Source organism: Saimiri boliviensis, chromosome 2, assembly GCF_048565385.1.
Source record: "Saimiri boliviensis isolate mSaiBol1 chromosome 2, mSaiBol1.pri, whole genome shotgun sequence".
Taxonomy (NCBI): domain Eukaryota; kingdom Metazoa; phylum Chordata; class Mammalia; order Primates; family Cebidae; genus Saimiri; species Saimiri boliviensis.
In genome coordinates, this window is record NC_133450.1 from 238,620,553 (window position 1) to 238,645,985 (window position 25,433).

General features: G+C 44.9%; 1 protein-coding gene and 1 pseudogene across 9 annotated transcripts; both read right to left on the bottom strand.

Moving 5' to 3' along the window:
• Positions 1-17: 17 nt before the first annotated feature.
• LOC101050812 (calmodulin-regulated spectrin-associated protein 3 pseudogene) lies at positions 18-4,559 on the bottom strand (annotated as a pseudogene).
• ZNF510 (zinc finger protein 510) lies at positions 3,974-25,041 on the bottom strand. Of its 9 annotated transcripts, none has more exons than XR_012516700.1 (8): positions 24,975-25,041; positions 22,993-23,233; positions 21,786-21,844; positions 13,450-13,491; positions 12,022-12,148; positions 11,634-11,729; positions 5,360-9,023; positions 3,974-4,461 (listed from the first exon to the last, which is right to left on the bottom strand). XR_012516700.1 is itself a non-coding variant. In XM_074395579.1 (8 exons), the coding sequence occupies exons 3-8, from the start codon at positions 23,060-23,062 to the stop codon at positions 7,324-7,326; spliced, it is 2,094 nt and encodes a 697-aa protein (XP_074251680.1). In that variant the 5' UTR covers positions 23,063-23,233; positions 24,181-24,257; positions 24,975-25,032; the 3' UTR covers positions 3,974-7,323. The 9 variants fall into 9 exon arrangements, 6 of the variants coding, with proteins under 6 accessions (XP_074251680.1, XP_074251681.1, XP_074251682.1 ...); XR_012516699.1 differs by having other exon boundaries at positions 3,974-4,798; XR_012516698.1 differs by having other exon boundaries at positions 4,716-9,023.
• Positions 25,042-25,433: the final 392 nt, after the last annotated feature.

Here is a 25,433-nt window from a genome sequence, read left to right on the forward strand (position 1 = left end):
AGGGGACAAGACTCAACTTCTCTTTAAATTATTTTATTCAACAAGTGGGAGAGGACAGACAAGGGGACTCAGCTGAGCCCTGAGTCCCTGAACCTCCCAGCTCAGCCCCCACAGCAGGACTGGACTCAGAGTCAGAGGGTGGAGCCTCCAGCCCCACCCAGACACGGCTGGGGACAGGCAGGACCCAGGAACACCCACTCGCTGTCCTCTGGGAGGCGGCGGCCGCAGCACACAGGGCCCAGCCCCGGGTGGGGCTATTTGGGGGTGCTGCCGCCCTTCTTGGGAGTGGTGGGTTTCTTGCCGTGCCAGAGGTGTCCCTGGATGGTGAAGGCATCAACGCTCATGGACACAGCCTTGGCGGGGATCCGGGAGAAGTGCTCGCGGTCCGAGTTGTGCTTGTAGATGCCTTCCGCCATGGCGGGTGTGATGGTCCGGGGCCCGTAGCCCACCAGCTGCGACAGCTCCTCCGTCGTGTAGAGCGCCCCGAACTGGCAGCTCGAGTCGCAAAAGAGAATCGGGAAGTGGTTGGCCTTGCTTTTCTCAGTTTCCTCCAGAATGCGGTTCTTCTGCGGTTCGTTCACCTTGCCCGCCGGGCAGCAGTGTGACAGAGCGTTGCAAACGGATGATCAACTTGGTGGACTTGGCGCCAGGCTCCCTGTACAGCCGTGGACCTCTGTACTCGGGCACCGACGCTGGGAGGAGGCGTTGCTGCCATGCTCCCAGTCCCGTTCACGGCTCCCAGGCAGGCGGCTTGGGGGCATGAGGCCCGACGGGGAGGGAGCCCGAGACGTGGGCCTCTTGACCCCGAAGTTATTGGGGGCCTCATTGGCCACAGTGGACAGTGACAGGGTGGACTGGGAATAGATTTTGCTCAGCCGAGAGCCCAGCAGGCCACGTGCTGGGCTTCGCACCAGGGCCAAGTCGTCATAGCAACCTGAGCGAGGCCGGGGCGCCTTCCGCCCGCCCCAACCCCGGCCCTAGGACCCCGCAGCCCGGGACCGCAACACCTTATCACGGTCGTCCATCAGCTTCAGCTGGGCTGGCGCTCGTCCCCCCGCCAGGGACCCACCTCCTCCTCGGCTGGAGCCCGGGCAGCAGGGGCCGGGGTGGCCATGGAGGCTGCAGGGACTGCGGACAGGGCTGGGGCTGAGCCAGGGCCCCCCTCCCTCCGCTGTTCCTTCTCCGCCTCCTGCCACTGCTTGCGCCGCCGCACCTCCTCTGCCCGCCGCTGCTGCCGCTCCAGCAGGCCCCGTGCTGGCTTTTTGCGCCATCTCATCCTCAGGCTTGTCTTCACCCCTATAGAAGAACCCCAGCCCCGCTCGGGGCTCCACCTCTGAAGACGCCTCCTCCTCCAAAGAATCCTCAGCACCAGGGGGGCTCCCGTCTCCCTCTTCCTCGGCAGCGGGATCTCAGTGAGGCCGGGCCGGGCAGCTGGCTCCTCCGGGCTGTCCCCTCTGCCAGGAGGATGGAGGAGCGCGTCTGCACGGGCACCTGGCTCGGGGAGAACTTGCGCAGGTTGGGGAGGCTTTGTACGTCGTGGGGCGGTGTGAGCACCCTGGTTAGGGGCGCCAGCCGCAGCTCCGCCGGCCGGCTGTGTTTCAGGCTTCGGGGTGACTGGCTGGGCCCCGGGCCAGGGCTGCGCCGGGTGCCCGGGACCTGCCGGGTGGGGCTGGCGGACAAGGCTTTGGGCCCCGTCCTTGTGGGGCCAGGAATGATCCATGCAGCAGGGGGCGGGGCCAGGAGCCGCTCCTGCTGGTCCGTGAGCCTCTGCATGTCCCGCTGCAGAGAGCTCAAAGCAGCACTCAGCTTGCTGACCGCTCGATTGTATTCCCCCAACCACTCGGGGGCAGCGGACCCAAGTCTGGTGAGAAGGTCACTGCCTTGGGCCGCAAAGTTGGCTCACCCTGGCCTTCGCCCGCCGGCCGCTTCCCACCAGGGACTGGGCCTGGGTCGGCCTCGGCCTCCGCCTCCCCGGAAGCCTCTCTTGGCTGCACCTGCAGGAAGGCGCTTTTGCCCAGCCGCTGGCGGTGCTTGGCGAAGATGGCCTCAATCCGTCGCTTCTGAGCCTCAATGGCTCTGCGTTTCTCCTCCAGCCGGGCGCCAAACTCACTCATCTCTGAACTCAGGGCCTCCAGCGGGGCCGGAGTGCACGTGGGGGACCCTGCTCTAGCCTCAGCCTCTGCCTTCACCAGCTGTCTCTTGCGTTCTGCAAAGCTGGTCATTTTCACCTCGGAGTTGGTGGCCGCTGGGGACGAAGCCGCTGCGTTTGGGGACCCCTCGGATGGGGCCGGCGGTTTCGATGCCTCCCCCACCAGACTGGGAGATGGTTTTGAGGGGGTTTCGGGGTGTGGCATGTACACCAGTGCTTGCCGGACAGTGGTTTAGGGGTCCCCTCAGGCAGGCACGGGGAGGCCAGGGATGGCTTGGAGGGCCCCTCAGGGGAGTGGAGGTAGAAGCTGCCGTCAGCTGCCCCGTCTGGGAGCAGCCGGGGCTCGGCACTGTGGATGATCTGCAGAGCCTCCTCGATGGTGGGCAGGTCGCCAGCCTCCGCGGGGGGCTGGGCAGGGGTCCTGGCCGGCGCGGGACATGGGGGGGTCCAGGCTTTCCGAGCTCACAGAGCGGAGGAGCACAAGGTCTCCCATGACGACATCCACGTCGCTGAGTTGCTGGTTCCAGGCCTTGCCCAGGGCCTCCCTATGGGACATGGACGAGGAAGACTTCAGGGACCCTGTGGATCCTCGAAGTGGGGACTGGGGGCCGCCAGGTGACAGAAGTGGGTGGTGGAAGTTGAAGACAGGAGAACTGCTGCCGCTGTTGTTCTGAGCGGGGGGTCGGGGGGAGGGGGAGCCTCCGTGCCCCGGGGGAAGGCGGCGTGACCATTCGGCAAGCCCTTCACTTGCATGAAGTCAGGCTTGAGCACCTCAAAACACACGAACAACTTAGCCAGCAGCAGCACCAAGTTGACCTTGAGCGGCGGGGGACGTAGAGCAAGTCCTCGAGGGACAGGGGTCAGCCACGAGGAAGGCGGGAGGCGCGGAAGTCCTGTACCAGCTGGAGGTTGTACAGGCTGTCCGCCACAGATATGGGGTCCTTCAGGCACACCTCAAGTCGAAGCAGCTGGGGACAATAGCAGTGGATGGTGGCGGCCAGTGCAGCCCCACTGGCCAGGTCCTGGAGGCTGGTCACCGTTGGGAAGCAGGGGGCACGCCGTGCCACCACCCGGTCCTTGCAGTATCGGATGGAGGGCTGCGCCAGGGCCGCCCCGTCTGCAGGGGCTGCTGGAGAGGCTCTCTGGGCCGCTTCCTGCTCTGTCTTCTCCTGCAGCCGCCGGACAGTCGTGTCTACCCAGAAAAGCAGCTTGTGCTCCAAGCTGGTGAGGGCCAAGGGACCTGGCAGGGTCTTTGTCCACTCGAAGGCAAAGGCAGCCATGAGGGCATCAATGATAGCTAGATGGGCTCCCATGAGAATGCGCTGGTGCCTCAGGTCGGCCTTGCGCACCTGCCGCTCCGGCAATGCAGGCACCGTGCCCCTCCTCACCAGCACCCCGAGCAGGTTGGGGGGTGTTTCAAGCTGTGGCAGTGCCTGGCGCCAGGCCCTGCAGTAGAGCTCAGCTGAGAGCAACAGCCATGTCACTAGGGGCTTCATGTGCTCCTGCGCATACTGGTCAGTATAGAAGGGCTCCCTCAGCTCCGGGGGTATGTGCTCTGCGCCCCCAACGGGGCCAGCAGCACCCACGCCAGGCTGGCTGCCGCCTTGGCCCTCGAGAAATCCTACTGGTCCAGCGACTTGATCTCCCCCACCAGGAAGGTCCTCCGCAGCGGTCCGGCGGGGGTGGTTGGGGGGTCGCGGGTCCGCTCTAGGGCTGGGCCGCACGGGGCTCGCGCTCTGGGATTTCCTTCTCTTTTTGATGCGCTTTTTGTGTAGTTGTATTTGTTTTCACACTGCTGATAAAGACATACCCAACAAGACTGGCCAGTTTACAAAAGCAAGAGGTTTAATGGACTCTCGGTTCCACGTGGCCGGGGAGGCCTCACAATCATGGTGGAAAGTGAAAGGCACGTCTCACATGGCAGCAGAAAAGAGAAGAAAATGATAGCCAAGTGCAAGGGGCTTCCCCTTAAAAAACCATCAGATCTTGTGAGACTTATGCACTGTCATGAGAACAGCCGGGGAAAGACCTGCCCCCATGATTCAATCACCTCCCATCAGGTGCCTTCCACAACGTGTGGGAATTGTGGGAGCTAAAATTCAAGATGAGATTTGGGTGGGACACAGCCAGACTGTATCAGTAATCAAGCATGAAACTGGGCTCTAAGCCATACCTGCTGTGCCACTGGTTCACTAACGGGAACAGTGGGTGGCCTTCTGACTCTTCTAGTAACAAATGTGCAGATCTCATGGCAGCTCCCCAGTGGCTGTGTCTGACCCAACCCTTGATTGAAGCAAAATATGGCAAACGATCTACAGGGACAAAAGAAAATTATTTTAATAAAGAAAAAATTTACATTTTTCTTTAAAGTGATCAGACATATATGTAATTTCAATACTGAAAAAGAGCCTTAGAGATCACGTTTATCTCACTCAAGGTGGCTGCAGCCCAGTCAGGTTACAGGACAAAGGTATCAGGGCCAGTTTCTGGAGCATCTTCCCCCACTGCTGGTGAGGGCCCCATGGCAACCTTGCCTTTGAGGTGAGACAATGCACTAGTGCATTACCATGGCTGTTTGTCTTTGGGTCCTCAGGGGATGAAGGTTAAACTCCAGGGTATGAGGCTGGGCTTCAGGAATGGTGTGCTGGCCTTGGAAGGTGGGAGACAGAGGACCCAAAGTGAGAGTCTGTGGCCATTTACACCAACCTACCTGTAAGCACCTGAATTGTTTTAAAAAGCTGAAAAACTTCCCACATGTATTGGCTAAAAGAACACATAGTTTCATCACCTGTGTTTTTTCAAAAGTCTCATGTTCCCAGTGAAAAAAATAGAAAGGATAGTTACAAGCATTTAGTGAACAGACTCCCTAATCTTCCAGGAAGAAAACTAGGTGGCCCGTTTGTGGGGTCTCACCCCACAAAGCCTCCAGCAGGCTCCATTTAAGTTCATCTGAATTGGATCATGTGCCATCCTGGACTCTTATGTGCCCTTTCCTAGTAGTTGCTAAAACTAACTTATTTACTTATTTATTTAGACGTAGTCTCTCTGTTGCCCAGGTTGGAGTGCAATGGTGTGATTTCAGCTCACTGCAACCTCTGCCTCCTGGGTTCAAGCAATTCTCCTGTCTCAGTTCCTCAAGCAGCTGGGATTACAGGTACCCACCACTATGCCTGGCTAATTTTTGTATTTTTAGTAGAAACAGGGTTTTACCATGCTGGCCAGGCTCGTGTTGAACTCTCAACCTCAGGCGATCCGCCGGCCTCAGCCTCCCAAAGTGCTGGAATTCCAGGCATGAACCACCACACCTAGCCAAACTTCATCTTTTTGACATAAAATGACAAAAGTGGCAACTGTTAAATTATTTGGATTTTATAATAAAAGTAGTCCACTGTACCAAGAAGATTTGGAAGATTCCCAAGGTAAATCCCTTAACTGTGCAGGTTGGATCCTAGATTTGAAACAGAATTTATGCAGCACCCAACATATGCAGGTCATCACCACGGTGGAAGAGACAGGCCTGACCTCAAGGAGCTGGAGCTGTTAGGGAGAGGGAGGTGATGAGGGAGGAATTCCGGGAGGAAGGGAAAGCTGACGTCAACCAGAGCAGCCCATCACTAAGGGAAGATAAAGAGGTGAGCATCTTAGCAGACTAGCACATCTGCAACCCTGAGAAAAGATTCTGTAGTGAGAGACCCTGCAGTGATTAGGTCCAGGTGTTGGGTGATGAAGCTTGCTGAGTGGAGTGTTTGAATATAGGGGGGCCACTGGAGAGTGCAGAAGAGACCGTTCTGGTTCTTGGTTACTGCAAAACAAGCCACCCAGAAACTCAGTGACTTGGTAGAAACATTTTTCACATTTTCCACCTGAACTTGGCTGTGTGGTTTCATGGGAAGACATCTGTAGGCTCTATCTGTGCCGGAGACATCTGCAGGGCTTTATGAGGCTAGACATCTGCAAAGGCTCACTCACATGGCTGGCTGCAGATTCTGGTGTTGGCTGGGTGTTTAGCTTGGGCTGTTGACCAGAGCACCTGCCTGGGGCCTCACCACAGCTTGGGCTTCTCACAGCATAGTACTGAACCCTGTATATACTATGTTTTCCTATATATACAAGCCTATGATAGTTTAATTTATAAATTAGGCACAGCAAGAGATTAATAACTAATAATAAAGTAGAATAATTATAACAACATGACAGTAGAACTGCTCTTGCAATTTGGGGTCATTATTTAGTAAAACAAGGGTTACTGGAATACAAGCACTGCCACGGCCTGCCAGGTGATCTGATAACTAAAATGCCAAGTAAGTGACTCACTGGCAGATAGTGTACACATTGTGGATACACTAGACTCAGGGATGATTCAGCAACCCTCACGGGAGAGCAGGAGGGCGTGAGACTTCATCACACTACTCAGAATTGTGTGCAATTTAAAATGCAGAAATTGCTTATTTCTGGATCAATTTAATAACTTCAAAGTGCAGTTGACCATGGGTAATAGAAGTTGCATAAAGTGAAAATGCAGATAAGGGGGGATGACTGTACAAACGTAATTTTTACTTACATAATGTTCAACTGGGAAAGATGCAGAAAAGGAGAATTCTGCTGCATATACTCACCCAGGCACACTGACTTCTTTACCTTGTACTGTGCTGCAGTAAAGCACAGCACCAAGTTTGTCCTAGAAATCATACCCATTTTGTTGTGATAGGGCCCTGGTAGTTAAGTTAGGGAAGTCTCTTATTTTTCAGACTGGGATGTGATATACATCACGGACATCCACATCCTGGTGGCTGGTCACAAAGACCCACCTGGATGGAAAGGAGACTGGGGAGTTTGAAAAGTTATGTGCCTGGAGTCAAGTGAAATTGGCACTGGTGAACAGATTACCAGCCTGTGCGATGTGTGAGAACTATCTGATAGGGTATGACTTCATTCAGGTCTATCCATAGTACTCTGAAAAGAAACAAAAAAAGCCTCTGAAGGCTGCCTTTTGTACACAATTCTTCCTGCATTCGTCTTCATATGGTTTCTCTACTACGTGAATTCTCTGATTCACTGTGAGGGTTTACTTTTCGGACTGTCTTCTTACATTCACTACCCTCAATTGGTTTCCTGTGTATCTCTGATGTCAAAAGGGATAATCTTTTTGTCAAAAGGATTTTCCAGTTATGACATCAATAGGGATTCCCCTCTCCCTGAATTTTCTGGTATATGCTTAGGGTTGACTTCTTATGTAATTTCCCATATTCATTGCATTCATAAGATTTCTCCCTACTGTGAGTTCTTTGATGTATTCTGAGATTCGATTTCTGGCCAAAAGTTTTTCCACATTTACTACACTGAAAGGGTTTCTCCCCTGTGTGAATTCTCTGATGATCACTAAGGATTGCTTTCCGGACAAACTTTTTCCCACATTCATTACATTTAAATGGTTTCTCCCCAGTGTGAATTCTTTGATGCACTCTGAGGGTTGATGTCCGGGCAAAAGTTTTCCCACATTCGTTACATTTGAATGGCTTCTCTCCTGTGTGAGTCTTCTGATGTTGAATAAGATGGTCTTTTCGCCAGAAGGATTTTTCACATTCGTTACATTGGTAAGTTTTCTCCCCAGTGTGAGTTCTCTGATGTATTCTGAGGTTTGACTTCTGGCCAAATGTTTTTCCACATTCATTGCACTGAAAGGATTTCTCCCCTGTGTGAATTCTGTGATGATCTCTGAGAGTAGACTTCTGAACAAAAGTTTTCCCACATTCACTACATTTATAGGGTTTCTCTCCTGTATGAATTCTTTGATGTCCCCTGAGGGTTGACTTCTGGACAAATGTTTTTCCACATTCATTACATTTATAGGGTTTTTCTGCTGTGTGAATTCTCTGATGAGTACTGAGGTGTGACTTCTGGGAGAAAGTTTTTCCACATTCACTACATTCAAATGGTTTCTCTCCTGTGTGAGTTCTCTGATGTTGAATGAGATGTCCTTTCTGACAGAAGGACTTCCCACATTCATTACATTTATAGGGTTTTATCTTCAAGTGACTTCTCTGGTGACCTTTGTGAACTGACATCTGGTAGGATTTCTTATTTTCATGATATTCAGAGGATTTAACCCAAGTCTGTGTTCTGTCACTACATACCACTGGATTCTCTTCTGTGACAGTTGTCTGAGGTTCAGTGAGGTGTGCCTTTCTGTTGAAATTATTTCCACTTGAATTTAATTCATAATGTTTCACACCCATGTTACATTTATTATATTCCTCCAGAGTTGACTTCTCAAAGGATTTCCCATATTGATTAAGATGAGGATGTTTCTCCCCTGTGCCAGTTCTCCTGTGATCAAAGAGAATTGTCTTAGCACATTTTTTCCTAAAGTCATCATCTTTACAGGATTTTTCTCCTGTGTGAGGATTCTTATGTTTAACACAGCAAGCCTTATCATTAAAGGCTTTTCCAATTTTATTACATTCAAAAGCTTGCTCCAAAGTTTGAAACTTTGAATGCTTGGGAAGATTTTCATTATAACTGAGAGCTTTCATATTTTTATTATGTTCATAAAATTTCTCTCCAGTCTGAGTTTTCTCAAAGTTGATTTTGAAAGGTGAATTCTCACATACATTACAGCAACCTACTTTCTTTGTCAAATAGTTTCTATTATTAATGATAAATTCAGAAATACTTTGCAAATTCACTCCCCACGAGTCACATTTGCAGGACATTTTTGTTGAAGCAACAGCAGTTACATGCAGAGTAAATGGTTTCCCCAAAACTTTCTCTTCCTCTCTAGTCAATGTTTTATTATTGATACATATTACTTGCTGCAAGTGTTTGTCTTGGATGTTCTTGTTCTGCTTGATCAGGTCATCACCTCTGTAATCTTCTAAAACAGAAATATTGAAAACATCTATGACTCTTACATCTTTTATGGGTAGGGCTTATCAACATTCAGCCTATGTTGCACTTAATTATTTGATTTCTTAGGATTAAATAATTCACATATAGGTGTACATTAATATCTCAGAACACCCCCCCTTTAAAAGTAATATTGGTGTAGTGCAAATGGAAAAGGAACCTGGTAACAAACACACATTTTGCATGTGATTAATAAGATTTTCCTAACTGGGTTGATAGAAGAAAGAAAAGAAAAGAAAACATTTTTTTTTTTTTTTTTTTTTTTGAGACGGAGTTTCGCTCTTGTTACCCAGGCTGGAGTGCAATGGCGCCATCTCGGCTCACCGCAACCTCCGCCTCCTGGGTTCAGGCGATTCTCCTGCCTCAGCCTCCTGAGTAGCTGGGATTACAGGCACGCGCCACCATGCCCAGCTAGTTTTTTTGTATTTTTAGTAGAGATGGGGTTTCACCATGTTGACCAGGATGGTCTCGATCTTTCGACCTCGTGATCCACCCGCCTCGGCCTCCCAAAGTGCTGGGATTACAGGCTTGAGCCACCGCGCCCGGCCAAGAAAAGAAAACTTAAGAGTTTCATAGGGGTGGTTATTTTAGGGAGTGGGAAAAATAGATAATGGGATAAATATAACAAAAACCCTAAATGTAAGTAGTGTAACAAGGAAAATCAGGAGATAACAGAATTTTTGAAATAGGCCCAACAGGAAACGGGTTTAGAAGGAGAAAGTAAATTACAGTCCAGGTCTTGACATTATCTAGATTATAATGGTTAGTTTATTGTCTACATTCTTACAATTCGATATCCCTCATCAGTTCTTCAACATCAAATTAAATTTATAACAACCAACTCCCTTATGACTAAATAAAAAATATTTATACCTCTAACCCATCTTATGATTGTGATTCACAGAAATACAAGCAAGTATAAAATTGTTGAAAATAAAATCCATTCTTGCAACTAACTTAGATGCCCTGCTCCACTCTGGCTGTCATACTGTTGATTTATTCCATCAGAACTAAGCAATAAGTGAACCTGATCATCCCATCCTAAGTTTCTACATTTCAATCTGACATGAGGAAATTTTAAATAGGGTATTACAGAACATTTTACTGTGAAAATGATGTTTTAAGAAAAGTCTGGGTACTTTATGCATTCTAAATGCCTATCCTTGACAGGTCATATTACAAATATCATCTGCCACTTCTTGCTTATCTTTTAACACTTTATCAAGCATGAAACACTAGCTACTTGCATAACACTTTCATGAGCAACTTAACAGTAGTAAGTGAACACTCATGGAATTAGAAACGATGTCATGAAACACAAATGGCTCTGAAAAAAATCCCTGTTCACCTCTGCTTGGTTACAAACTCTATATGTTTAGAATTCACCACTCTCCTAATACTTATGTAATAATTTCCTTGATTTTCTTTATAGTTTTATAACCAATACATGAATTCCTAAAAACGTAGTTGAATTTTGCCTGCCTCTGACATCTTTACATAAATAGAACCATATATGTCTATTTTTTCTTTTGCTTAATAGTATGCTTATAATGAGTGTACAAGATTTTATGTGGCTGTATAATTTTTTTCTTAAGGAATACAACTACTTCTCCATTCTACTGTTGATGAGTACAATTTTTTGCCAAACAGAAACAATACTACCATTAGTATTATTTTATGTATTCCAGAGAATGCAATCATATCTTTTTGTTGGTCATATGGTTAGAAAAGGTACTGCTTGGCTACAGCATATGCAGAAGTTCACCTTGATTAGAAAACATCTTCGCGGGATGCAAAGACGTAAGAATGATATAACAGACTTTGGGGACTCGGGGTGGTGAACGGGTGGGAAGGAGGAGAGGGATAAATGACCACAAGTTGGGTGCAGTGTACACTGCTTGGGTGATGGGTGCACCAAAATCTCACAAATCACCACTAAAGAACTTACTCCGGTAACCAAATACCACCTGTTCACCAAAAACCTATGGAAATTAAAAACAAATCCTCCTGATATCACAGTGGTTTTACCAGTTTATATTTCCAGTCAGTGGTTAAGGGTCTCTAACATTCCATATCCCGACCAAGACTTGGCATTGCCATATTTGTTCATCTCACTTCATATCTGTTATTTCACCTCACAGCTCACTTCATATATATTATTTTGTGCTCCATGAAAACTAATGCGATTGAACACATTTCCAAAGATTTACTGGCCATAGTAAAAGTTCCTGTTCAATATTTTTGCCCATTTTTCAATTGGGTTGCCTACCTTTAACCATAATGACTTGCAGAAATTCTTTATATTTTTCAGGAAGTATATCCTTTCTAAGTTGTTTGCACTATATACATAGTACGCTACTCAGTGGCTTGTCGTTTCACTCTTTGAATACTATCTTTTATTAACAAATTTCTTACTTTTAATGGAATCAATTTTATTAATCATTTTCTTTTAACTGCTGCTTTTTGTGCCTTTAAGCTTTCTAAGAAAAGTCTTGGAATATTCAGGTGTTCACCCCTAAAGTGTCCTGGAGTCTAACCACTCCTGCAGAATTCTGTTCACTACTGCTCAGTAACTCACTTGGGTGACTCTTGTTTGAGAATTCCTCCTCTGAGAACCAAGGCTCTGCTCCTTGCTCCAACTTGAAGATCACCTCTGGTTTGAAAAGGCAGTACCCTGTAAATAAAGAATAATCAAGGACTTAGGCCAGATACATGAGATTTTAGTCTCTAAAAATAGGAGAAAATTCAGTCTCGGAAGCAGTATCCTGGAAGTGCTCCTTTGCATTATCATTGGGAGCTGACAATACATTTTTTTTAGTCCTTGACAGGGCTTAGTTACTTTGGACCCTTGAATGAAAAGCCTAAATAACATTAAAATTTAAGTACATTTATCACATGTATTGGAACTTAAAAAAGAAATATCTTCCATATGGAGTTACAAGGGTAGGTTACGTTTACATGCTCACCCACGGAGACAAGGTGGCTGTAGTTCTCCAGCATGACATCTCTGTACAGATTCCTCTCAACAGGGGCCATTTGCTGCCACTCCTCCTGGGTGAATTCTATAGTCACATCCTTGAATGACACTGATTCCTGTAACAGTACATTTCTATTCAATCTGAAGTGTTCAGAATTAGATGATGTAGAAATCACCCATGAAATCAATTTGTATCAAGTTTAACTCTAAAAATCTTAAACAAATATAAAGGATGCCTACTTTGAATTTAATTTTGTCTTATACTTTGAAAGTATTAAACTAGTAAAAGGTTTTATAGGCCAGGTGCAGTGGCTCATGCCTGTAATCCCAGCACTTTGGGAGGCCAAGGTGGGAGGACTGCTTGAGCCTAGGAGTTTAAGACCAGACTGGGCAACACAGCAAGGCCTTGGCTCTAAAACAATTTTAAAAATTAGCCAGTATGGTGGTGTGTGGCTCTAGTCCCAGCTACTTGGGAGGCTGAGGCAGGAGGATCGCTCCAGCCCGGGAGGATGAGGCTGCAGTGGACCATGATCGCACCACTGTATAGGAGCATTGGTGACAGAGCAATACTTTGTCTCAAAGAAAATGTTTATAAATGATCTATATATATTTATGAGTTATATACATAGACGATAAATAGATACATTAGTAAAACTTTTTTTTTATTCTTATTTTTGTTGCCAAAAAATGCAAATAAACTTCCTACAATTTTTATTCCAACCCAATAGACTACCCTGGGCATACATCAGGGCAGGGATCAGAAATTATGGCCTTTGGGCCAAATCTGGCTTGCCAGTTTTTTGTTAATGTGTGGTCTTTCCATGTTGCCTAGGCTAATCTTGAACTCCTGGCTTCAAGTGATCCTCCCACGTTGGCCTCCAAAAGCTCTGAGATTCTAGGTGTGAGTCACTGCATGTGGCCTCTTGCCACTTTTTAAATAAAGTGAACTGGCACATGGACACGCCCAATCATGTTGCATTGTTTATGGCTGCTTTTCTGCTGAAATAACACTGAGAAGTTCCATCAGAGACCTTATGATTGTCAAAACTGAAAATATTTATTACTTGCCCTTTACAGAAAAAATTTACCAACCTCTGGACTAAATAATCAAATTAAAGATAAAGGAAGTATAATACAATAACAAAGAAAACATATTTATAGAGAGAGAGGGATTGTGCAGATTGAAAATAAAAGGATGGAAAAAGACATACTACATAATCAAAACCAAAAGATAGTTGATATGATTGCATTTAATATCATATACAGTAGATTTTAAGGTAAGAAAGAGGCATAAAAAAGGATCATTCAGGCATTAGTTACGGTGTTGTTGGCCATTAGTTCAATCTTTGTGAACCAACAATATTAAATAATGTGTCTTTATGCATAAAGATAAATAAAAACAAGATTATGTACTGACCGGTTGACAAAAATGTGACCAGACGCTTAACCCCGTATTTCTCTGCGGAGCAATGGTTCAGTATTTATTAGTTCAGCGTTTGTAGTGACTTTTGGGAACATTACTACTGAGAATAATGAGAAGTGACTGTATATAAACAAAAGTTGACAGAAATGAGATACCAATCTACAATTATAATTAGTGATTCTAATGTAACTCTCCCAGTAACTCATAGAAAAGCGGATGAAGAAAAACCAACAGGGATATAGAACAGGAGTCAATGAACTATAGCACAAAGGCCGAACCCAGCTCACCACTACTGTTTTTTGTTTTTTTAATAAAATTTTCATGGAATGTAGCCACATTCAATTTTTCTTTTTTATTTGAGATGAAGTTTTGCTTTCGTTGCCCAGACTGGAGTGCAATGGCATGATCTCAGCTCACTGCAACCTCTGTCTCTTGGGTTCCAGTGATTCTCCTGCCTCAGCCTCCTAAGTAGCTGGGATTACAGGCATGCGTCACCACGTCTGGCTAATTTTGTATTTTTAGTAGAGATAGGGTTTCTCCATTTGGTCAGGCTGGTCTTGAACTCCTGACCTCAGGTGATCCGCCTGCCTTGGCCTTCCAAAGCGCTGGGATTACAGGCATAAGCCACTGCGCCCGGTCTTCATTTGTTTATGTATTATCTATGGCTGCTTAACACTACAGCTGCAGAGATTGGTAGTTGCAACAGAGACTGTATCTCTCACAAAGCCTACTATCTGACATTTACAGAAAAAGTTTTCTGACCACTGATGTAGAAAACTGAAGACATAATTAACCAACCTGACTGACATACATAGAATAACCTCTGCATAACGTAACTCTCTAGTGTCTTTTGCTCATTAAAAAAAAAGGCAGTCTATCTCACTAAATTGCAAAAAGTTAAAATCATACAGTGTAGCTTTAGATCTCAGCTCAGAGATGTAGAGAGCTGATAAAAGCAACGCTAACATCCTTACGAGAATGACGTGGGGCAAATAGAAAGTTAATATCCTTTTTCTGAACTACTAGGAGAGAGATAGGTACCTGTCAGGAGAATCAGAACGTTCTCATTTGCTTACTGGCGCAGATACTACTCAGCTCCATCTAAGACAATTAGGAAGATAAAATTACTAGAAACATTTAACAACCTGCTAAAGGCAAGTGTATACTAGTGTGAGTATGTGAAGTCCCCAGGAGCCGGACACATAGAGGGATTTTCACGTTACTACAGGATCCAAGGGAAAGTCCAAAGAGAAATTAGGCCGGGCACAGTGGCTCACACCTGTCACCCCAGCACTTTGGGAGGTTGAGGCAGGCAGATCACTTGAGGTCAGGTGTTCGAGACCAGCCTAGCCAACATGGTGAAAGCCCATCTCTACTAAAAATACAAAAATTAGCCAGGTGAGGTGGTGCATGGCCGTAATCCCAGCTACTTGAATGGCTGAGGCAGGAGAATCACTTGAACCCAAGAGGCAGAGGTTGCAGTGAGCTGAGATGGTGCCACTGCACTCCAGCCTGGGTAACAAAGCAAGACTCAGTCTCCAAACAAACAAAACGCCCAAAACACAGAAATTAGAACATACATTGAGATCACTCACAATGAATAGACAAAATACCAAAATGCATGGGATGCAGATAAAGCAGTGCTAAGCATGAAATTTATAGCTGTAATACCTATATTAAAAACAATCCCAAATCAATATCCTAATTATACACTTGAAGGAACTAAACGAGGTAGGGAATTTACTACTAACCTCACAGAAATGAAAAAGACCATAAAAGAACACAATGAACTGTATAGCAACAAATTACATAACCTAGATTAAATGGACAAATTCCTAGAAACACACAAACCACCAATATGGACTCAAAGAAAAACAGAACATCCAAACAGACTCATATAAGAAGACTGAATCAGTAATCCAAATCCTCCCAAAAAAGAAAGGCTCAAGACCAACTGGTTGGTCTTTAAATGTTTGGTGAATTCTACTCATACTGTAAGTTACCTTGAACCAAAGCCAGATAAAGAAATCACCCAAAAACTATCATCAAATCCTGGCCGGGCGCGGTGGCTCAAGCCTGTAATCCCAGCACTTTGGGAGGCCGAGGCGGGTGGATCACGAGGTCGAGAGATCGAGACCATCCTGGTCAACATGGTGAAACCCCGTCTCTACTAAAAATACAAAAAATTAGCTGGGCATGGTGGCGTGTGCCTGTAATCCCAGCTACTCAGGAGGCTGAGGCAGGAGAATTGCCTGAACCCAGGAGGCGGAGGTTGCGGTGAGCCGAGATTGCGCCATTGCACTCCAGCCTGAGTAACAAGAGCGAAACTCCGTCTCAAAAAAAAATAAAAATAAATAAAAATAAAAATAAAAAACTATCATCAAATCCCTTCTAAATATGTGTTTTCAACAATATACTAGCAAACCAAATTTTGCAACAAATAAAAAGGACTATACACACCATGACCAAGTACGGTTTAATTCCAGGAATGCAAGGTGGCTCACCATAAGAAAATAAATCAGTGTAATATATCACAATAATAAAATGAAGGAAACAAATCACATGATCGTCTCAACGGATGCAGAAAAAGCATTTGACAAAAACATCCTTTCATTATAAAGACATTCAACATAGTAGGAGCAGAAGAGAAATGCCGCAACACAATGAAAACCATTTCTGAAAAACCACAGCTCACATAACACACTAGGCTAAAAGACAGGAAGATTTCTTCCAAATATCGGGAATAAGACGGGGATGGCTCCACTTTTCATCATTTCTTTTCTTTTCTTTTCTTTTTTTTTTTTTTTTTTTGAGAGGGAGTCTCGCTCCAGGCTGGAGTGCAGCGTCACCAGGCTGGAGTGCAGTGGCACAATCTTAGCTCACTGCAACCTCTGCTTCCTGGGTTTAAGCAATTCTCTTGCCTCAGCCTCCCGAATAGCTGGGACTACAGGCGTGCACCACACACCCAGCTAATTTTTGTATTTTTAGTAGAAAAGGGATTTCACCATGTTGGATGTTGGTCAGGATGGTGACCTCGTGATCTGCCTGCCTTGGCCCCACAAAGTGCTGGGATCACAGGCGTGAGCCACTGTACCTGGCCTGCTTTCATCATTTCTATTCATTATACTGGAATTTCTAACTGGAGCAAATAGGTAAGACAAAGAAAAAGATGCATCCAAATTAGAAAGAAAAAAGTAAAACTATCTCTCCTCATAGACTATGAGATTTAATATATGGAAAGGACTAAGAGACAAAAAACTACTAGAGCCAATAAATACATTCAGCAAAACTGCAGGATACAAGATGAACATACAAGAATTATTTCTCTCTTTGAATACTAGCAATGAATAATAAAAAAAGAAAACAATTTCATTTACAACAGAGCAAAAAATAATGAAGTAAGAATATATGTAACCAAGAAGGTACATGACTTATACGTGAACACTAGAAAACACTGCTAAAAGAAATTCAGAAGACATAAATAAATGGAAAGGCACCCTGTGTTCATGGATTGGAAGATTTAATATTAAGACGATAATACTTCCGAAAGTGATCTACAGATTCAGTGAATCTATATCAAAATCCCAATGGCCTTTCTGCAGAAAGGTTGAACCTACAATTTATATGAAATTGCAGAGGAACCTGAATAGTGAAAACAATCTAGAAAAAAAAGAAAAAAAGGGAGGGATTACATTTCCTGATTTAAAAACTTATTATAAAGCAACAGTAATCAAGACCGTGTGATACTGGCATAAATACAGACATACAGATCCACAGAATAGCACTGAGAGCCCAGAAATAAACCCATACATTGACCATTTCTTGGAAAAATATTTTTTAACAGATTTTTTTTTCCTAATAAATGGTCAATGTAATTATCCCTAATAAATGGGATAACTGAATCTCATCAAAAGAATGAAGTTGGACTCTCACCTCATACCATATTTTAAATTGCCTCACAATAGCCAGCCATGGTGGCTCACACCTGTAATCCCAGCACTTTGGGAGGCTGAGGTGGGCGGATCACCTGAGGTCAGGAGCTCGAGACAAGCCTGGCCAACATGGTGACACCCCATCTCTACTAAAAAAAAAAAAAAGAAAGAAAAATTAGCCAGGCGTGGTGGTGAGTAACTGTAGTCCCAGCTACTCAGGAGGCTGAGGCAGGAGAACTGCTTGGACCCGTGAGGGCAGAGGTTGCAGTGAGCCGAGTCTGTGCCGCTGCACTCTAGCCTGGGCACATTGTCTCAAAAAAAAAAAAAAAAAAAAGAAAAAAGAAATAGTCACAAAGATCACATATTATATGACTTCACCTATTAGAAATGTCCAGAATAGCCAAATATAAAGAAACAGAACACAAATTAGTTTTTGTATAGGGCTGAGATCGTGTATGTCAGAATAGGGGATGATAGCTAAATGATATGGAATTTCTTTTTGAAGCAATGAAAACACTCTAAAACTGATTGTGGCAATCAATTTTATACTAAAAACCACAAAACTGTACACTTTAAAAGTGTGAATTATATGGTATGTGAATTGTATCTTTATAAAGCTGTTACCAAAAAAAGGACACTAGAATAAATAGGATAATTTGGATTTTCTATATCCTATTAAAGAACTGAATTCATAAGTAAAAACCAGGCACAAGAAAAACTCCAAGGCTAGACCTCCTCACTGGTATATTTTTCCAAACAGTTAAGGAAGAAATAACAGCAATCTTAAACTCATTCAGAGAACAGAAAGTGAATACCTGTTTCCAAACTAATTTTTTGAGAATATAATGTTGACGCCAAAACCTGACGTTACATGACGGTGAAACTGCAAGCCAGTATCTCTCCATTAATGTAGATACAAAAATATTAATTGTCTTTATTGCAAAAAAATTTTTGCACATTTAAAATCAAAAAAAAAATCCACAGATAAGCTACTAGAATGAATAAAGTTTGTAAAACGCCTAGGTATAAGATGAATACTACAAAATTCATTGTATTTTAATAAACTAACAACAAAGTGGAAATGACATTTAAAAAGCAGTTATTTGTGCTATTATCAAAATACATCAAATACCTAGGAATACATCTAATAAAAGATGTGAAAGACTTCACCTCTACTCTGAAAAACTTTCCGTCAGGATTTTCTATGAAAACATAAAATTTCCATGAACATAAAAAGGCCCTAAAACAGTAAATAAATTCACTATAAATCCCTGACTTACTATAAAGGAACAGTAATTAGGACAATGAAGTACTTGCAAAAAGATCACATAATTGGATCAAAGGAAGAAAACATACAGTCTACATTAGACCTGCATACAGGTCACTTGACTGACAAAAGACACAACTGTGGTTCAGTTGACAGAGGATGGTCTTCCTGACAAATGGTGCTAGAGCAACTGGACATCCATACGGAAATACGAACCGTGACACTCACCTAATACCAAACACAAAATCTTACTCTATGTGCATCAAGCTAAAATAAACAAGGATGTAGTAACAATAAAGGAGAATATCTGTATGATCTTCGAATAGGGAAAGAGTTTTCCAATATGGCACACAAGGAACTGCCATTAAAGAAATGACAATTCTGACCTTTATTAAAGGTAAAAACTTTGTTGTCAAAGATATTGTTTAAAAAATAAATAGGCAAGCCACAGAATCCAAGAACATTAGTAATGCATGCATGGCAAAAAACATGTTCTGATAATATTGAAATAATTTCTACTTAAAAGCAAATAACCCAATTAAAACAGAGTTGAATAGGTACTTTACATAATACATAAAAGGAAAGGATGTCTAAATGGCCAAAACACAAACAATGGTGCCCAGCATTAGTATTTATCATAGAAAAGCAAATTATAAATTCTGATGAGATACTACACAATAGAGCCACCAGAATAGCTAAAAACAAAAAGATTGATAGTAACACATGTTGGTCAGAATCTGGTACAGCTAGAATACTAGTGGGAATGTAAACTGATTCAACCAGTTAGGCAAGCTACTCATAGTATGTATTAAAGCTGAACATATGTTTCTTCCATGAAGCAGCAATTCCATTTCCAGGTATATCCCAAAAGCAATGAGGACACACCAAAAGACACAAAAGAATATTCACAGCAGCCTTACTCCTGATAGTCTGAAACAGGAAAAACAAATGAAAAAAAATGCGCTAAGAGGAGAATGTGGAAATAAATTACGGTCTATTCAAATAATGAAATACAGCCCAGCGGTAACAGGGAAATATTAAGATATATAGCAAAACTGATGAATCTAAAAAGTGTTACGTAAAGCCAGATCTCCCACTCCCTTGAAATCTGAAAAAGAGTACACTTTGTATGATTTCACTGGTACAGTATTAAAAAAATGAATTTATCTTTTTTCCTAACATGTGAGGTCAGAATAGCGGTTGTCCTTATAGAGGGAAGCAGTGGTGCTATGTTAATCTGGGTGCTAAACTGCATGAATATACATAGGTAAAAATCCATCCAGTTACACACTAAGAGTGCACTTTACTAGTATTACAACTGTACCTCAGTTAAAGAACTAAGTTTTAAAAAGGAAAGAAGAGGCATACAAGAGAAAGAAAAATCTAACAAAATATAGATAGTTGGTAATTTGGGAAGGTGGGAAACTTCCATATAAATAATAATATATTTATATATTATTTCTTTGTATCTCTTATTTGAACAAATTCTGAATTCCTTACAGGAAAAAGAAATTTGAACATAGACTCCTACAGAGGAAAGATGATGTGAGGACAGACGTCTAAGCTGCAGAATGGGGCCCTTCCCTCACAACTCTCAGAAAGAACCAAACCTGTTGGCATCCTTTTGTTTTGTTTTGTTTTGTCTTTATGAGACAGAGTCTCACACTGTCACCCAGGCTGGAGTGCAGTACCGTGATCTCGGCTCACTGCAATCTCCACCTCCCAAGCAGCTGGGATTACTGGGGCCTACCATCATGCCCGGTTATGCCCTTTTGTGTGCGTGTGTGTGTGTGCAACATGGTTGTTTATTCATCTGGGTACAGGCGGGCTGAGTCCAAAAAGAGTGAGTGGAGGGCAGTGGGACAGGAGTTGGTTTTGTAGGTTTGGAGTAGGCAATGGAAAGTTACAGAAGTTACAGTTCAGGGCAGTTTTTGCAAGTTGGGAGCGGGTCACAGGGTCTGGAGTCACGAGGTTGACCAAGGTCGGTTATAAAGTCCAGTTGCCTTATCAGTTGAGATGGGAATTAGGCACTGCAAAGGTTGATCTTTCTTCTCCTTTTTGTGGTTTTCCAGTTACTTCAGACTTTCTAGTTCCAGGAACTCATCTGGAGTGTACGTGCAGGTCATGGACTACAGTCCATGGTGCAGTCTCTCTTTTAGTACAGATGGGGTTTCACCATGTTGGCCAGGCTGGTCTCAAACTCCTGACCTCAGGTGATCCACTTGCCTTGGCCTTCCAAAGTGTTGGGATTACAGGCATGAGCCACCATGCCTGGCCCCTGTTGACATCTTGATCTCAGACTTCTGGGTTTCAGAATGGTGGGAAAATAAATTGCTGTTTAATCTACCCAGTCTGTGGTTCTTTATTATGGCAGCCCTAGCAAACGAATACCCCTAGTCTGGCTCTAACCTTTATCTCCATCCCCTCTCTTATTATTCCCTAAGAGGAAGTTCAAATTGCAATGGGCGAAGATTCTTACTGGAGCTTGCATGCCTTGTTTAGCGCTCTCTCAAAATCCAGTAACCTCCTATACTGCAACAACAACCTCACCCATTTTTCAGGACAAAATCCTTTTAAACGCTCCACCTCTGGTCAATGGAGCCCACACCACCAATCTGTCCTTTCTTTGACAATCTGTCTACCTGAACCTCTGCTTCCACTACCTGAAAAACTGTACTAAGAAAAGCCTGAGTTTGGCACTAAGCCTTCTAATTCCACTGAGGAAGAGGCAGAAGCAACATACTGCATTGACTTCAGGGCTGTTATTAGAAAGATTTGCACTGACACTTACATGAAGACCAACAAAGACATTTTCCCTGACTTTGATAACGCTAGATTCCATGAGGAATCAGTCCAGTTTAAGCTTCTCATCAATGCAAATCTGCAAACAAATATTGGTCTGTCTGACTCTCTGCCATGGCTATCAGAATGAAAACAGCAGTTCCATTTTGGAAAATCTGTAACATCAGGGGACATGCACCTTTCCACATGCCAATTCTGCTGTGCTATTGCCCTGCTTTTCTATACATTCCTTGGATGATTTTAATCTATTTTTACATTTCCACATGAGTATGTGGACCCTTAAACACCTATAAAATCCATGATGAAAAAGTTGTTAGTAAATAACTCACCTGAGGTATGTTCATTTTCTGCTGCTCCTCGAAGAGTGTGGAGAAGCGTAAACGATGACCTGAAGGTGAGGAAGGAGTCATGAGATCTGGGCAGCCTCTACCTTACCTGCCTACTAATGGCATCACACCAGCTGGGGAAAAGACCGCTCCACAAAAAATGTTCCTTTGACCCTTAAGAAGGGACAGGAAGCACTAAAGAGAAAGCACCCCCAAAATATGTGCATCTTTAACATGATCATGTGGATGAAACCTTGCTGGGGTTTTTTTGTTTTGTTTTGTTTTGTTTTTGAGACAGGATCTGGCTCTGTTGCCCAGGCTGGAGTGGAGCGGCGTGATCTCAGGTCACTGCAACCTCCACCTCCCAGGTTCAAGGGATTTTCCCACCTCAACCTCCTGAGTAGCTGGGACCACAGGCACCCGCCACCATGCCTGGGTAATTTATATATTTTTTTGTAGAGATGGGGTTCGCCATGTTGCCCAGGCTGGTCTCAAACTCCTGACCTCAAGCAGTCTGCCCACCTTAGCCTCCCAAAATGCTAGGATTGGAGGGGTGAGCCCCTTGCTGCTTTTCATCAGGTGATTGTAGATTGTTTTCATATTGATTTATTTAAAATGTATGTCTTTTTTGACTAATTAACAAAAAACTAAAACAGGCTTAACATTCATATTCTGTTCATATTTACAGCAACAGAAAACACAAAACTGAAAAAAAAATGAGATGCTGAAAAACAGACTATTTTAAAATCTTTTTGCTCTAACTTACAGTTTCTCAAAAAGACTTATGATAAGATACTTCTGGTGACTCACCTGTGACAGAGTGAACAGCATCGTGCTTTGCTTCAAGCTCTGTCCTTTGTGACCATGGACAAAACCATTCATCCTAGGTTCAATACTTTTTTAAGGTTTTAAAAGAGTCAGAAATAGAAAGCTTTTCCTGTACTATCATTTTGTGATTCTACAGGTTCAGGATAGAGGCAACCTTACTAAATCTCTAGATGCTATATGTGTGTGATGGATGTTATGTGAAAGTGATTCAGAATCTGGAAAGAGTGAGTCAAGAACGAAAAAAATGGGGGCTCTGTGAGGAGAATTAGAGACAGCCCTGGCTGGTTATGCCTTCCCTGGAGACCATGGAGAAAAGCCCTCCAGTAATGTGGCTTTTCCTCTGCAGCCTGATAGTCACCCATCCCTCTCCGCCTCAGCTCACCACCTTCTGCAAGTTGGCCCACAGCGTTCAGTGTCACACAATCTGTGATGGCTTCTGGATGTGGCGACATCACCGAGTCTGGCGCTCTCTAGGCAAGGGTTTGAAGAACTGCTGCTGGTGTGGCAAATCAAGATCTGCTCCTCTCTGGGTTCTTCTGCAGCTGTTCGGAAGCCCTGGTGAGGCGGTCTCTGTCAGAGGGCAGTTCTTTGGCTGGACTCCTGTTCCTGGGGCCCCCTCCTTCCTGCAACACAAAGAGCTGCTTTGCTCCAGAGAAGCTGGGGCTGAGGCCTGGGTAACAAATTCATTTTAGTTGAAACTTTCACGGAAAGCAGTGTTCTTTACCTCAGTACGACTGACATTTTGGACAATTCTCTGACATAAGGAGTGGTCCTATACATTTCAGGATGCTCAGGAGCATTTCTAAACATGCACTAGACACTAGGACACCCCTTCACCCTGTTGTGACAATCAAAAATGTCTGCAGGTCGGGTGTGGTTGCTTACGCCTGTAATCCCAGCACTTTGGGAGGCCAAGGCGGGTGGATCACCTGAGGTCAAGAGTTCAAGACCAGCCTGGTCAACATGGTAAAACCCCATCTCTACTAAAAATACAAAAAATTAGCCAGGTGTGGCAGTGCATACTCAGGAGTTACTCAGGAGGCTGCAGCAGAATTGCTTGGACCTGGGAGGCAGAGGTTGCAGTTAGCGGAGATCATGCCACAGCACTCCAGCCTGGGCAACAGAGCAAGACTCAGTCGCAAAAAAAAAAAGTCTCCAGACATTTCCAAAGTTCCCTAGGGAGCAAAATCCTCCTGGTTAAGAACAACTGATGTAAGGCCATAAACCTGATTCTCTTAGCATTCATTAGAACCTGCTATCCAGGACTACAGCCTCCAGTCACATCAACTACCGAGCACTTGAAATGTGGCCAGGGCCTCATGTTGAAATAACATTTCGGATACACTGAGAAAACCACAGAAAGTTCTTAAAATTGATTTCATGTTTTAGATTTTCACGTAGCTACTAGTTTAACATCTAAAATTACCTATGTGACTCAATTTCACTGCCCTAGAATATCAGACTGACTTCTAAAGACAGAGACAGCAGGGACGGCACAGGAGGTGGCAGGAGCTTGTCTAACCGAAAGGCTCTGGAGACATCCCAGAAATCCCACAACAAATACACTTGCCCACATAGTAAGATTCTGTCCACGTTGACTTCACAATCTTGGTCCTGGGGTTTTGGGGACAAGTCATTCACCTCGTGCTGTGAAGGGTGCAACGCTGGGTCAGGTGGCTAGGCCATTACGAACAGCCTGATTTGAGGAGTAAAGCGTATCTGTACTGGCATCCTAGCTCCCTCATCGTTTGTGAGCTTGGTTCTAACATTTCACCTCTCCTTCTTCGTTTTTAAAGGTATGCTTATAAACAGGGCGGTTGTGAGACTTAAACGAAATGCTACATGAAAGGAACAAAGTGTCTTCCAAATACGACGGGACTCTGCCTTCACATGCTGCTTAGCAGCTAGCACTTAGCGAAACGCTTTACAGGTGAGGCCTTCTCTCTGAACATCACCAAGCAGTTTTTACTAATATCCTCATTTTCAAGCGCTCAAGGGACAGAGCCGAAATTCACCAGGTCCTTCTAGCTCCCAGGCTCGGGCTTTCAACACAGACCCAAGGGCCGTACGCGCTTTGTGGCAGGTTCACGGTCAACACCATCCACGCGCGTACCCCACCGCCTGGCTGCACTCTGGCACCCACACCCCGGCCGCCCCGAGCGTCTTCCAACAGCGGCTCGGCCCCTCCCGCACCCCCGGAGCCCGCCCCCGCCGGCCCTGCCCAGGCTGAGGTCCCGGCCCAGGCCGGGCACTGGGAGCGGGGGGCCCGCTTTGGCGGAGTTCCCGGGACGTGGCGTTCCCCACCCCCGGCAGCCCATCCCTCCCTGCAGGTCCGCAAGCCGCGCGGAGCCCCGACGCTCTCACCTGAGCTGCGAACCCCCGGCACTCGCACACGCCGAGAAGGGAGCCCTGGCGCGGGAGGCTGACTGCGCATGCGCGGCAGGCTGACTGCGCATGCGCGGACGTTCCCAGCATGCTGCGCGGGCGGCGCGCGGCTGCGTTTCTCATCGGTCGGGCGCCCGCTCGCGGTGTCTGTGTCTTCGTTTCCGCATCAGGATTGACGGAGTCATCACGCGGACTGTCCCGGTCGCCGGAGCGCGGGCCCTGTCGGAGCCCCGGAGCTTGTGGGGGAGACTTGATGACCTAACGGCCGATGCAGCGCGTGGTTGCCGAAAACAGGAGCCGTGGAAGACGTTTGAAACCCGCTGGGAACACGTGTCTGCGGACTGGAAATGCGAATGATTAAGGAAAGTAACTGGCAGCATGGAGGTCCGCAGGTTACCGTGCTTATTCCTGGAGATGCATATTTAAGTGTTTAGGGTC